Genomic DNA, 14522 nt, shown 5'->3' with positions numbered 1-14522 from the left:
CAGACGCAAGACATTCACAAGGTCCGCAAGCAACAAGTTGTTGGAATAAGAGGGAGTTTGAGGAGGGGGGGGGGGAGAAAAGCTGAGAGAGTGACGGAGTGCAGAGCGGACAGCTGGAGGCAGAAAAGCTCAGCTACGCGGTCAGAAAAGCCTTACCCTCTGATTGGCCATTCACCCTCCACCGCCCGTCAAGCTGCAGCAACACAGTCCGATGACCAGATCAGATGGATCCAATCGAGGGAAGAGTGACAGGGTCAAGGCGACACAGTATGAGGCCCATTTATAGCCGATGGAGGCTTGATGGATGATATATTCCAGGTTCTGACTATGGACGGCTACCTAGCGAAGTAGAAGAACCTGGGTGGTAAGGGCGTTGAGGTCTGTCAACACCTCTATCAATGCGTGGCTATAATACACTTGATGGTTGTCTTCCAAGCTCCTTTCCTGCCACCTTTTCCCCCCAAACCGCTTTGGTCATACTCACTAGAGGCATCCGCCCATTTCTAGCTGTAAAACGCCGATGTCCTGTTTTAATGCCCCCGAAAGAGCCCATCCCCTCGTATGAGTCCGATAACGAAGATGCGTTCCCCTACGTTCAAGAATGATGAAGCCGAGACTGACTCCATCTTGCTATTCGTATCATGACACCGATCCACGGGGAATCCGGCGCCAAGGCCGTAACGCAGTGTTCGCGATCCGCAGTAATCGAGACATACACTCTAGGCTTGGTGGTTATGTCTATAAGAGCCTCTACTACGTGATAGAGGTAATGAAGAGGCTTCCATCGTTCGTGAAGCTTTTGTGGGCCTTCTCTGGGAGAAACCTGGGCCCGCTGCCAAGGCGCCCTCGAGCATACCGCGGAGTCTAGGTTTGTTTTTCCGAATATCCAAGGATAGGTGTTCAGGCGACTGTCTCGGTAGCGGGAGAAGGGCTGGGCTGCCCATTTCCTTTCGAGGCCTTGGGACTAGGTTGGCCAGAGCGGGAAAAGAGATCGCTGAGACGATTGTAGAGATCATTCATTGCAGGCATGTTGGGCGGTGGCGTCAGAATGGCTGGGCCATTGGGAGGAACACCACCTGACTTCTTGGCTCGGTCGGCCACGGTTGCAAGGTAGGCCAGGTTGGCCTGCAGCCGTCGCATACACTCCACATACTCCGGACTCGGGCGCTGAGAGTGGGAGGACTTGTCAGGAGTCTGCTCCGAGGTTGGGGATGGGTTGGGCTCTTGAGAACCTTGCTGAGCAGGTGAGCCCCCGGCCTTGCCCGCTGCCTGAAGATTAATGACTTCCTGCAGCAACATCGAATTGATATCCAGAAGCACCGACACACGGGCCTTCTCTCGAGCAACCGCGGCAGGCGACTGGGGAGCGGAAGGAGACGAGGTTGGCGCCAGGTTGGGTTGCGGAGTCGGTTTCGGTTGTTGCGTAGAAATCATGTTGTTTGCTGAGATTGAAGCCATATTGGAAGATAATGAATGTGCAGCAGTGCCAGGGATCGCGGCGGTTGAGGTCGTTTGTGGAGGAAGAAACTGGCCCATGGAATTCGGAACAGGTGGCTGGGCAAATGGCGCCGCGAAGTTGGCGTGGGGTCCTGCTAATCCATCCCGTTCATTAGCGGCTTGTCCCTGCAGCCGACATTGCGTCTAACTCGGACACTTGGGCCAGCAACACGGCGTAGCTTGAAAGCGACAACAACGATCAGGAGGCAACCGGGGTGATGGGAGAGGGTGACACGATAGTGGAGATCCACTCAGCCATTGGTCCTCGCCGTAGCGAAGACGCAACCAGACCGGGTCAGATGCGGTAGAGTCAATATTGGAAATGATGTCCAATGCGACGAAGCAACCGTTGATCTAAGTCACTCAAAGGGTGGGGAAACTATAGGGGAAGAGGGGAAGCGGGAGAGGAGGAATAGCCCAGGTACAAAAGAGGTCACAGGCAGTATTAAGCAATCGGTGATGAGGCAAATCAGATAAGAAGAATTGGCAATGACTAGGGAGCACCACTCCGATGATAGACTGATGACAACGTACCTTGTGATTGCTGGGAAAAGCCAGACGGCATCATTGCTCCACCGGGGCCGACCTGCATTGGCACCGAATTGAAAGAATGCGGTAATTGTTGCTGGGGAGGTGTAGATTTAGGCTGGGGAAAGGAGGGCATGGCATTCGGATAGTATGGAAATTGTTGAGGACTCTGAGTTGAGACAGGAAAAGCTGCAGTCTGCTGCATCGCAGTCGGGAAGCCGGAAGGATTATTCGAGTCCATGGCGATGATGTGACGGACGACAGCTGGACTGGGAAAACCTCTCTTCACTTTCTTTTGTTTATTCTTCTCTCTCTCTCTTTCTTTCTTTCTTTCTTTTTTTTTTTTTTTTTCTTTTTGTTTTCTTTTCTTCTTTTTGTCTAATTAAACCTTCAACGGAACACGCTCGTAGAAAGTCAGTGTCAGAGTTCCGAACGGTTCTCTGACTCGCGGGAATCCAGGGATGGACGAATGCGAGACTAAGCCCGGATCTCCTCAAGCCTTAGTGGCCTGTGATCGGTGGCTTTAATTGCCTATGGATTTTTCTGGAACAACCCACGGAATCGAGAATGAGGGGAAAATAGGAGCAATTAAAATGCAAGAAGATCACCAAGGGTCAATTTTAAGATTAAAGGGAAAGATGGGAAGAGGAGGATCTTGATTGGGCCGATGGGGACACGACAGGCCAGCAGACCGACTGGGCTGAAAGGAGACGGAGAGAGATTGGGGGGGTTCCAGTTGATGGAGGGAGATCCAAGGGGGGGGGAGGGGGGGGGTGGTGGAAAGAGTAGTGAAAAAAAAAAGGCGGCCACTAAGGGGGGCCTAGACTGGAGGAGCAACAGCTGACAGCCCAAACCCAAAGGGAGTGGGAGTGAAACGGATATGCAGGAAAGGAATAGATAAAAGCAATAATCGTGATTAAGGGAGGGAAGAATGATGAATGGAGACAGACGAGGGACACAGTCATGGATCGAAGGGTAGAGCGAACAGTGGAAAGAGACTGAGACGGAGACGGTGGAGGGACAGGAAGAGATTTGCTGGCCGGATCCAAAACTGATCAGCCCGCGAGCGATTGGTTGATAAAGCATGGCCAACCATTCGTTCGGGCGGGCCGGTGAGTGGAGTTGTTCGGTTTGTGGTAAGTTGTCTTTTGGTTTGGAGTCTTGGATTTTCATCCGTACTTACTGTGTACTACAGTATGCTATGGGTATTGCTGGTCAGGAGACATTCGGAGTAAGGTTCATGGACTGGATGATCAGTCGGAATAACTAATATAATACGAAGTAGTACTAACATGGATAGTGGTAGTGACTATTGCCTACTAGGTACGGAGTACTGGGCTTATTTCTCAGCAAAAGTGTAGATAACTATCTAAGGTATGGAATTTTCTACTGTACAGAGCACTTGGAAGACCTGAGGCATCAAGTTCCGTCTACTTTCCTTTCTGCCTGATTTGGCAGGCTCAGCACTGCGAGCTCTCCTCGTCGTCATCATCATCATCATCTCTCTCTTTTCCACTGATGACTCTTTTTCAACGCACATCATCTCTAAATCCATACATTCAATCCACTGGTCGCCTACCGAGAGGTACTTTTTTTCAGATGAGCATTTCCGCGGCGGATCGTCCTCGCAGATTCGGTAGTCTTCCAGAAGCCCCAATACCCAGGGTCATTGACGCGTTTCCGATGAAACTGATCTCAGGCCCAGCCTCGGCTTCTTTGCCAGGTTGGGTGGCATCTGTCATGCCAATGGGGCCAGCCAGCCCCACGCGAGTTGATCCCTCACTCCCGCAAAGCCACAAGTCAGTGTCCCGTGCTCAGTTGTACAGTCCATGTATCCCTCTCCAAATTGGGGGATCTGCCGGCGCTCGAACCACCTACTCACCGGTGGCGTGGTTTGTGAGTCTGCTTCCCTGAAGAACCGACCGACTTGCAAAGTAAGTTACTGGGAGGGAGCCCACTGGACCAACTACTCTGATTGACTTAGGCTAATGAACGGAATTAGTGGCTGGGTAGGCAGAAGATTGACACGATTACCATACAATGTAAACGCCAGCAGATGCGCTTTCAGTGCAAAGCACGATATATCAATGTCACCAATGCAATAACAGGTAGTGGTCGGACTGTTGGTACTCTATCTATCAATAATATCTCCTCCTCGTCGCTACAATAGTCTTATGGGCACTGTAAACGACGGCTTTTGGAACCATAGCTCGATTGCTGTCGTCGCCTCGATGGCAGCGTTGTTATTAATAAACGAGGCTAACCATTCAGAGATGGCGCAGGAGCATGTAATAGTCAAGTCGCTACGTCCGGAGGCCTTCCGACATGCATGACCGCTGGGCGCCCAGCCAGATTGACAGGTCACCTAATCATATGCAATTTGAAACCCGCTACTGCCCACTCATTCGACTCCTCAGATGTCTAACTCAGGGAATCCCAACTCGTCTACCCTTGGACCCAACGGAGAGGGCCGCCCCCATCAACGGGTCTGGCGTTCCCGATCGCCTGGTAGATGGTGGTGTCGTTTTGCATTTGGTGCTCTCTCACCAATCGTGAAGCCGACCAACGGTGCCACTAGAGTCTCGTCACCTTTGAGGAAAATTACAGGCATTGTCTGAACCCCATGCACCCCGTATTTGTTGAGGTCAAACGTCGATCCAAGCGAAATGAGCATTGTTATTCTTCGCAAATCGGAACTTCGGCCGGTGACCAGTTACAACCTTGTTTTCGAATATAATGGGCGACGCCGACGGCGGATTGGAAGCGACCGCGGCCAATGATGTTAAGATCTTGCGAGAATGTCCAATGCCAGCAGTTGAGGGTTCAGGTACTCCGTATTTCCACGCTCATCGTGTGTTCCATCTCCTGCCTTGATTATCGCCTCTGGCCATTACTGTCGGTCATATGTCCGACAACGGGCTGTACGCAGTAGGCTAGACAAACCAGGCTCCCAATTACTCTCTTCAGGTACTTCGCCATACTTTCACGACGGCACCAAGTAGCGCAATGTGGCAAAGAACGATTGGGGCCTAGACTTCTCAGCTTGCATTGACAGTCATTGACAAATTGACGCCTGTCATGTGGATGACATGACTGATGGCCAACATAGGCGAGATGCCACCCGGATCCTTTTGGGATAATGCCTGCCCAGGAAGGGATATGGCTATGAGCAGCCGAATATCATGAACAGAGGAAGGTAGCCTTCAGATGAACACTTAGGCTATCGCAAATGTTTTCCGCACGCGAATCGGCTTTCTCAATAGGTCGTTGTGCTATTCTTCGCGATTAGCTCTTGTGCCGTCCTAGTTTAGTGGGTCATTTCCAGCCGCTAGGATCCATGCACTAGAGTTCTGATTGATCAATTAGTCCCAGAATGTATACAGCGTTCTGCATGGTTAATGCTTCGCAATGAGACACCTAGAGACCACGTAAGTACGATGTTGGTCATCTAGTCACCACTGGGCTCTTTCATACCTCCACCTATCATCTCATATGACGATAAATAACACCGGCGTCATTCGGAGACAACTTCTTCATTCTAGGTAGGTTACTACCTACCCACGTCGCATTGATAGTTGTATCCACGGGCCAATGCAAATCGCTCCTCGGGTGAAACTAACGCTACGATCAGTGCCTGATACACCCGATGCACAAAGCAAGGAGCGAAAGGTTAGCGGGATTAAGTCACTCGTTGAGGAGCAATTTAAATGACAGGAGAAATAATGAACACGATGATTGCCAGGATTGGGTAGTGTATGGAGACTGTGTGCTTCATGGAGAGCATTCTCCACCCGAACTACTCCGTGTCAACACTCCGACTCAAGGCAACCTCAGACTACGGGGTGCAGTAATTGATCATACCAAGAGTTACTAGTTCAAGTATACTCTCTGGTCGTCTATTCCCTGCACTGCATGCAAATGGGGCTTGAACTGCCGGTGAGTGAAGGATCGACGATGATAGAGACTTCTTGGAACCCACCGAATTTCATCTACGGGGTAGTGGCCCCCGGCTCGTTCCCCAAGAACTGTCAGCTATACGGAATCATTACTCATTCAGGGAATTGTCAAAAGGTACTTTTTTCGCTCTCCAATATTTGTATTCGAGGAGGGCAACGCAGAAAGGCATTAATGCTCACGTCTAAATGCAAGTGAGCGGATGGGGATCCATACGCTGCAGTGCCACATAGTGCCACGCATTAGTGACACGGCTTGGGCGCGTTCATCGGTCTAGCTTCTATGGCATCGAGGTTTGATTTTTGTTTATTTTTCTCCTCTCGCTTCTGATCTTTCCCGAGGTGAGGTGGAGTTACTGGGGCTAAAGGTGATGCAGTGCGTGCATCATCCACCCGGAGGCGACTTAGGGGACAGCTGATACCCTGGATCGAAGGCGATCCTCTAGTGTTGATACAGGCTGTGGATCTATTGATCATTGCGCTGAGTCGATTTGCCTCAAATCTCTCCCAGACCGTCTCCGATGCATGTTTAAAATGCCCTCTCTCGTGCCCTGTCTCTGACTCGTCGTGAGTACTTCTATGTGCCTTGAACCTTTCTTGATCACTGCATCAGAGAGAGTATCTTGAGGTTCGATTATCTGTACCATTGGTCACCTTGACTTGTCATCCTTTCTTGTTTAGTTGTTTCATAGCCATGGTATTGATTCATCCTGGTAGCGATTTGCAGCACAAGCTAACTGCACCAGTCTCATACTCCGGTATCGATGGATGCCCCGTTGGACGGGCTTGCATGTCTGCACTTTGCTCTGATTTATATCGATGACAACGGGAAATTACGCTTCGAAGCATCACCTTCGATTGCAGACAGCTGCCAAACAATCTTGTCACCGAACGTGACCGAAAGCTTTCTACGCGCCGTGGCCTTGTCGGGAAAAGATGAGTCGAATAAACTTCTGGGTAAGTCCCGCACTGCCGCGTAACAGGTCAAGATCACTGACATCGCCGAAGAAGGGTCAAGAGGCAGAAGTCCATTGACGCCAGAGTCTCCCAATAGCAAGTCGATGTATGGGCTGCGCCATGTTTCTGGGTGACAATAACAACTAACGCATTCCAGGTTCCGCGCTACCCCAGAGCCATCTTCCAACAAGCGAAAACGAGTATCGCATGAGTGTCTTGTACCAATGAGCATTACCTGTCACCAGAAGACCATGCTTCCTGTTCGCAATGCAAGTGTTCTCCGGAGATACTACGAGAAGGCCTTCGATGGCCTACAACAGATCAACTGCCGCATTCTCGCCAAAGCATATATCAAGCTTGTTGAACCCCGCAAGCAGGTCAACTACCCGTACAATGGACGCAAGATCATTTCTGGGACCTCTCAACAATTTGATCCCGAGCTCACCAAGCCAGCATGGTGGCCGGCAGGCGTTACCCACCGAGAACCTGACCACCTGCTTAAGAATGGTAAGTGAAGCGTTTTGCATCGGCGCGAGTTATGCTTATTCGTGATGGGTGGCAGAGAGAATCAAACTCTTGGTACACATTTTGTGCGAACTGCGTGAAAGTCACGCCATCTGCGTCGAGAAGCTCAAAGAAGCGGATCAATCTGTACGCCGGCAAATATCACCTGTCGAACGGTTAGCTATCCTTGATGAGATCTACCATGTTCGAGGGGAGGAAGAACGGTACTTGGAAGGCAGAACGGGTATGCTCCTTCTTGCATGGCGGCCGTGGCCGAAGACTGACACAGTTTTAGATGGGCCCATGGTAGTATGCGTATCGCGGGTCCACCTTCCGGAGCAGCTCGCCGACAGTCAAGCAATGGGGTCGCCGACCGGTTCCTCCATGAAAGACAGCATCAACCCTGTATATCGGAAAGAGATCCCTGACATGGAATCCCATACCTCAGTCTTCCCCTCCACTAGCAGCTCCCCCGTGCCGCCGAAGGGCAGTCACAGCACTGGTCCCGCCAAGTCCATTGACCCCTGCAAAGGCCCTACCATCCAGGTTTCGTGGGACAGCAGCAACCACACTTCTTCATATGCACCCATTAGCAGCAGCAGCGCCACGAGAAGGTCACGCGATGGCGAGACCGCCGCTGGCTACCCTCTTGACCTGGCCAGCAGCTCCATGTATCACCACGAGCCATCCTCACTTGACGCCAGCACGTTACCCCTCCGATATTATCCTCACACCCAAGCGCAGCAGACGCTGCCTGTGATCGGGTTATCGAGCAGTGATCTTGGAGGAGGCATGCCGAACCCGTATTATTTCAATTATTGATCATCATATTTGCATCGAACGAGGACTTAGAACAATCGCGTTGTCTCGCTCCCACCGGGTGGTTGAGAGGGTCGCATCACTGGGCGGGATCGTTCCACTAACTTTAGTTTTTAATATCGGATGAACTTATCATATAGAGAAGGAAGGAAGGAAGGAAGGGAAACATAGAAGGTCTTACATGTACTTACCTCTTTTCTTTTGTTTTTGACTCCGCCCATTTTCGGTTTGCATATGCATGGAGGAGGGTTTAGAGGGCTGGTTGTATAGATGAGATGGGATGAAAAAGGGGAGCGCATTGATGTACATATTCCCAATACTTAATCATAGAGAGGTTGAAGTGTGTGTGACTTTTTGAAGTTGTGGAGATGAGCAGAAAGTAACAGATAAACAAGAACAGAACCAGCAGATTTCATGGAGGTGGAAAATTAGAAGAGTCAATACATACACACACACACACACACACACACACATATGCACAAGTATATCTGCTCTTTCAACCCACTCTTCTTGAAATGTTATGCAGGAGTACTGTACAGTACATGCAGATGCGAGATTTTAACTTAAAGAGAAAAGGGGGGGGGGGGGGGGGGGGGGGGGGAAGAGGATAATGATGATAGTTAAATCTTGCAGGACGGGAACCGGAAGGCCCTATGAATCTTGTTTCTTTTAATTCTTGTATTCAATCCTATCTAAAGCAAGGGGTAAGGCATCCGCCCCCTACAGAGGGGATGTCAACCGGTTCTCTCGTCACTGTAAACTCCGTACTTGCGTTGGTTGTCTGTCTGTGCTCGGGCCGACGGATTTGATATGTTCGATTTTGCTTTAAGCTATGGGAGTGATCTAGGTGTTGTTGGTTTCATAGCATGAGAAAACCGGTTTTTGTTTTTTCCGTTGTGGTGCCAGTGTGTAGATCTAGATATCCCTAGGGGAGGATAAGTCGGTCTGGTCTGATCGGGTGAGGGCTGGGAAAGATAGTAGTGTCAAAATTAGGAGCAGATGGATAACGGGGGTTTGACTTGAAGCTTGTCATAGTTTCAATGTAGTGAGTGAGTGGGAGAGATTGGGGGTCTGGGTAGCTTGGGAGGGGAGAGGAGCGGGTTAACTTATGCATGTCATGTTTATTAAGGCAAGCGGCACGATGCGTTGGAGTTTGCTTATCAATGAGTGATTCTTTTTTTATTTGGAGTGGAGGAGGGCGCCTGGTGGTGCTTTTTGTACTGTACATACTGTGTGTGTGTGTGTGTGTGTTGGCAGTCTTTCCAACGGTGGAGGGTGTAACTATGTGTGTCCCAGGGGCTGTAGTGTATAGTACTGTTATATTGTATGGAGTGGGTAAGGTAGAGGGTCGAACTTTGTCTTGAGATATGTGTATGGTAGGTTGATACTGAGGTCTGAAAGCGGAGATAGGTGCATGTGTGTGTGTGTGTGTGTCTCCTATCTTCTCTTCCTACATCTACATACTACAATCTCTCACATTAACCACTCCAGACAAGCGGTAACTCTACCCTTTCATTCCCCCCGCATCACAAATCTCAGCGCCATACATCCACTCCGAGCGCAAGGCCTGATGGACCGTTAACCGACGAGAAGGCTTGGGGTCGAGCATAGCGTAAATGACGTTGCGGCAGGGTTCCTATATCATGCGATGGCCCCGTGCCATTCAGTAAACAAAACAATACACAGTCCAAACAACAATGTTTTCTTTACATCCATTTAAGGTAGGCGAGCGGGAACTGGAAAGAGTGTATGATAAGTACTTACTGTTCCTAGTCCTTCTATCACTGTGAAACCCCCTTCTTGCGTCCGTTCCCGCAGGTACTGCGCATAGGTCCGATCCCTTTCCGCACTGGCCACGCTCCAGGCTGGATGGCCGGTGCGCATGAATAGGTATATGATGCCGAGGGCCCAGGTGTCGATGGCTTTGGGGTTGAGGTCGATGGTGATGGCCCTAGTGTTGCTCTCGTGGGGGAGGCTGTACAATGCCTCTGGCGCGTAGTATGGGCTCCTCCTGCCCGCAGGAGGATGAGTCCTTTCAGACGACAAGGGGAGACGGACTTTGATTTGTATGGCGCCCTCTCCAGTGAGGAGGATGGACTCTGGTGTGAGATCTAAGCTCGTCTCCAGGGGGTCGTGGTGGGGGTTGTGGAACGGAGGGTGTTTGTGAAGATACGCTACTCCTTGGAGAAGTTGCTTGAAGAAGCAGTTGGCTTCTTCGGGGGCCAGTCGCGTAGTGGTGTGAACTAGATTATGGAGAGTGCCTCCGGCGCAGTAGGGGGTTATCAGGTGGTGGTTTCCCGCATCGTCGATGATTGGGGGGAGGAATGGGAGGAGGACGTTGGGGTGGGTGCTGTTGAGCGTGTTGAACTTGGGCAGGAGAGGGAGTGCAAGGGGTGGAGAGGATGAGGAGATGATTTTGACTGCGAAGAGTCCGGGTTTGCTGTTGGTAGGGACGCGTGGACAGAGTCGGTAGAGGTGGGTGGTGCCGGTGGCGCTGTGGTGCAGCGTGGTGAGATAAACGCCGTATCTGGCGATGGTGGAGTCGGAGAGATGTGAAGGTGGATTGCTGGAGCAGAGGAAGTGAGGAGTCACCGTTGGGGGAATATGTCTGTGATTGTTGTGGTGATGTGACGCTCGTGGTGTATACGAGGGTGGTGAGGGAGTATACGGTGGTGGTGGCTCACTAGGAAGAGGCTGGAATTGGCATTGATAGGGTGTTAAGACGTTCATTGTGTCCGATGCTAACTTGATCAGAGCAATGTTATGCCCAGAGAAAGCGAGATGCTGAAGTTACCTGCGAAGAGAACAGCCTGGAAGAATCCACGAGGCAAGGAGGTCTCAAATATGAGACATGATGGCTATCCTGCGCTTGACCTCCTGGATCACCATTCGCCTGGAATAATTGACGCAGCGTGCAAGTGAATGACAGCCCTTAGTCTGGAGCTAAGCCTTCTGGCGCCTGGAACACACGTGGAATCGACTGCTCAATTCACACTGCTCTCTTAGAGCTGCGACTCAGAATCCAAGGAGGTGTTGGTGGTGTTTGTTGTACGAGGCATTTTCTCCGCCCAATTCTTGAGCTTCCGCCAGGGATCCATCGTTTCTTTCCCGCCTGCGGTATTTATCCCCAACCTACCACTTCATCACCGCTTGAGTTATTGGAATAGTCGACTCTCGGATTCTACCGTCCTGCTGGCCATTGACATACTCTAGTGTGTTGAGCACCTAAGAAGGGCCGGCCGATACGAGGATACCTCATTTTGGAAACCCCAAGCTATCATTCCTCCTTTGTGCTATGAAAGAAATCTTACTATTCCTCATTGTCTTTCTTGACGCTTCAAATTAATAAGTATCTTGGTACTGATATACCGCATAGGCTGCCCTAGACGATGTGGTTTTTTGTATTCCAATAGTGTACCACTTGGCTGAGCTTGTCATCAAGCCATTTTATGTGAATTTCGGCAGAACTGCAACTGTGGCATACTTCAGGCCAATCCGACGTATCCGTCAATAATGCTACCGTATACCGAAGGGAAATCTTGATAGTCTAGTTCATCTTCTGGTTTTTCCATCCTCTCTCTTTTTCCGTCCACTTAAGTATGGCTCGCGGTGTGGAACATTAGTCGGTACTGTAGGTCAAAGATATTGAAAACTACCACTACCAATAGTGGTTTGCAGATGGTAGAATGGATGCACGCCTGTAGAAGGATTCTCCAAGACGCCACAAGAATTTGAGAGGAAAGAAGGTATGCTACAGCGCCTCGACAAGTACTGTCCACAGGATGGATAAGAACTTGCTGTCTCTGTCGCTGATTATGACTCTTGAGATGCTCTAATCGGCCAAGGCGAGTCTTTCGAGAAGGACCTCCGCCCATGACTCTGCATCTCAGTAAAGGGGATGCATTTGGTATATTTGCAGGTCAGGATGAGAACCCAAACAGTCTCTGGATGAACCCAGCGCCCATTTTGTTCCCTCCACCCGCTTCTTCCCTCTCACTGATCTGTAGTGGCATCCTTGGGCCCTGTTCGGCCGGCAAGACCCGGAATTTGTTTTTCGCAAAGGCGTCCCCGAGGCGCTCCCCTGGCACGCCATACTAGCATCAACGCACCGTAAAGCTAGTTGCGTCCACTTTGGAGGCTGCCATCCTATCTAATCACAAGTCTTGTCTTTACCGGCATGCTTATACTGTACATTGCCCGTTGGCTGAAGTGGGCTTGGAAAAGGTTGTATGTAGCTTGAATGATAAATATTGGTCCTTCAGATCATAGCATATGTGGGTGGACTGTTGTCATGGCGTAGCAATCAGTCGGATTGATACAAGCTTTGAACACACATAGTCATACCGAGACCTTATCCCAAACCTGGCGGTAGTCGTCATCATGCTTCTCCTCGGGTGCGCCGTTGGTGTGACCATCACCCATCAACGGAGTGGGAGGGGGTGGTGATACTTCATTATCAACATCTTCCTGAGCGATATTGTCGTCGTAAGCGGCCGTCGGACGTCGGTGCGCGGTAATACTCTATTGCCTTGCACAAAGCTTTCTCACACAAGCCTGCTTCTGCTTCGCCTCTTCTTTAGGCTTGTCTCAAAACCTGCGAGCTAATCAGCCAATGTATAAGAGGCGGAAGGGAAAGGCTCTAACCAGCGAAAATGGAGCTCAGATATAGCTTCGGCCTAATAACCACAAGCTGGCGGGCGGCGTCGGCCTGGGCCTCGGCGGCTGCCACTGCGGCGTCGGCGGCCGCGGCCGCGGCCCGGAAAGCAACCGCCAGAGCGTCCTGGCTATCGGCGGAGGCCTCGAGCCACCAGGCCACGTCCTCGGCGGGGGGGCGGACGGTGGGGGCGGGGGCAACAACGCGACGCCCAACGAGGAATTGGGCCAGCAGGTCCTCGAGGGACTTGCGGCCCGCGGGGGCCTCCTCCTCCTCATCATCATCATCATCGTCCTCTTCGTCGTCGTCTTCCTCGTCGGCGGCCGGGGCAGAAAGTCCTTGCATACCGAGATTCAAGAACCCATAGTAGGGGACAGGAAAACTCGGTCCCTGGGTAATATCACAAGGGTGCAAACTGTACCATTTGTTTGCATTCTGCCGCTGAAGTCTCCAGAATCCACAGTTGAGATTATTCGCCAGCTGAAATATACGATTGTGTATGGTCCAGGCTAGATTACTTCACTCTCTACATGGGATTGCGGTTTCCCGACTTCCCCCTTCGTTCGCTGGACCTGGCAGAGCGAGGTTTGAGAAGACTGTTTACCCTCTGCTTCTGAATCAACCATTCAAGTTGATCAACCAACAGGAAAGATAGCGATAGTAGACCCCATCTGCTCTATGAACAGGGGGCTCCGGAACACTCTTTTGCTCCCGAAGCTTCTGTTCGGAGCTCGCCAATGTCTCTGCAGATATGTATGTGACGGGGAGGCAAGTTTTTCGACGTCCTCCAGCACGTTCCGTATTGAAAACTCTGTCTAAATTCGATCCAACAGATTATGCACGTCGAGTGACCACACACTGGCTCATCACTTCCCGAGCTACAGTGGGCGGCGCTGTGGTGCGCTTCGTGGTTCTTCCTTCTTCCGAGGAAAGATCTGTGTAAGCATGAAGGTAGGGTGGGATTTTTGATATATGACGAAGCTTGGGCAATCTGCTTATCTGCAAATGTCGATGCACCTTGAACCTTCCTTTAAGAGAAGAGAAGGCTCTTCAATTCAGGACCAGAGGGCGTTTATCTCGGTCCTTCTTCGCTATGTAAATGGTTGTCCCACTGCATGCAACAGTTGCCTTGCAGCCAGAGAAATGTCACTGGAAACTCACGAGACCTTAGTTGGGGTCAAGCGGAGGGCGCAACCTATCGTTCTGACTCTGAACCATATATGTGCGTCTTTCGGTGGCCGAACTGGCTATAAACCACAGTAGTAGCGTGGAAAATACAGTCAGTCATTGGGCCACGATATTCGAGGGAGATATGCAGGTTCCAAGATGGGAGGAATGGGAGGATGAAGGAGGTCGGTGGGGAGAGTAAAGAGTTGTCTGCTACGGATTAATTAAGGTCTAGTCACAGTCTTCATTGTCAATTAATCTGGAAATTCACCGAATACGTTACTAGGGCCGACAAGTGAAGCGAGGTCAAAACCGCCCAAGTATACTGTGAAAGCAGACTGCTGAGGAGTCACAAGGTCTGGGCCATATATACTATTCACTTCACCTCGAAGTCCTTCAACACCATGCAGGATTCGTATGATGAATTAGCCTGGCGTTTAGTG

General features: G+C 50.7%; 5 protein-coding genes across 5 annotated transcripts; 1 reads left to right on the top strand and 4 right to left on the bottom strand.

The window, feature by feature from the left end:
- Positions 1-909: 909 nt before the first annotated feature.
- BP01DRAFT_316104 (uncharacterized protein) lies at positions 910-2254 on the bottom strand (the record flags this gene model as incomplete). The annotated part of the gene is made up of 2 exons (XM_025572575.1): positions 2032-2254; positions 910-1592 (listed from the first exon to the last, which is right to left on the bottom strand). Coding segments are annotated over exons 1-2 (882 nt in total), but the record flags the coding sequence as incomplete, so codon positions are not given.
- Positions 2255-2439: 185 nt separating this feature from the next.
- Positions 2440-3287, bottom strand: BP01DRAFT_241251 (uncharacterized protein). The gene has a single exon (XM_025571268.1). The coding sequence runs from the start codon at positions 3196-3198 to the stop codon at positions 2614-2616; it is 585 nt and encodes a 194-aa protein (XP_025432937.1). The 5' UTR covers positions 3199-3287; the 3' UTR covers positions 2440-2613.
- Positions 3288-6564: 3277 nt separating this feature from the next.
- Positions 6565-8588, top strand: BP01DRAFT_241180 (DUF2841 domain-containing protein). Its single transcript, XM_025571267.1, has 6 exons — positions 6565-6675; positions 6725-6935; positions 6987-7041; positions 7093-7442; positions 7498-7683; positions 7735-8588. The coding sequence occupies exons 1-6, from the start codon at positions 6673-6675 to the stop codon at positions 8259-8261; spliced, it is 1332 nt and encodes a 443-aa protein (XP_025432936.1). The 5' UTR covers positions 6565-6672; the 3' UTR covers positions 8262-8588.
- A 1027-nt stretch (positions 8589-9615) lies between these two features.
- BP01DRAFT_355363 (kinase-like protein) lies at positions 9616-11039 on the bottom strand. The gene is made up of 2 exons (XM_025574669.1): positions 10023-11039; positions 9616-9894 (listed from the first exon to the last, which is right to left on the bottom strand). Exons 1-2 carry the CDS (start codon positions 10986-10988, stop codon positions 9763-9765), a joined length of 1098 nt encoding a protein of 365 aa, XP_025432935.1. The 5' UTR covers positions 10989-11039; the 3' UTR covers positions 9616-9762.
- A 1218-nt stretch (positions 11040-12257) lies between these two features.
- BP01DRAFT_422327 (uncharacterized protein) lies at positions 12258-14200 on the bottom strand (the record flags this gene model as incomplete). Its single annotated transcript, XM_025579564.1, has 6 exons — positions 12258-12541; positions 12603-12779; positions 12943-13392; positions 13772-13847; positions 14074-14155; positions 14191-14200. 6 exons carry the CDS (start codon positions 14198-14200, stop codon positions 12440-12442), a joined length of 897 nt encoding a protein of 298 aa, XP_025432934.1. The 3' UTR covers positions 12258-12439.
- Positions 14201-14522: the final 322 nt, after the last annotated feature.

Source organism: Aspergillus saccharolyticus (genome assembly GCF_003184585.1).
Source record: "Aspergillus saccharolyticus JOP 1030-1 unplaced genomic scaffold BP01scaffold_9, whole genome shotgun sequence".
Lineage (NCBI taxonomy): Eukaryota > Fungi > Ascomycota > Eurotiomycetes > Eurotiales > Aspergillaceae > Aspergillus > Aspergillus saccharolyticus.
This window is presented reverse-complemented; position numbering and strand designations above follow the sequence as displayed.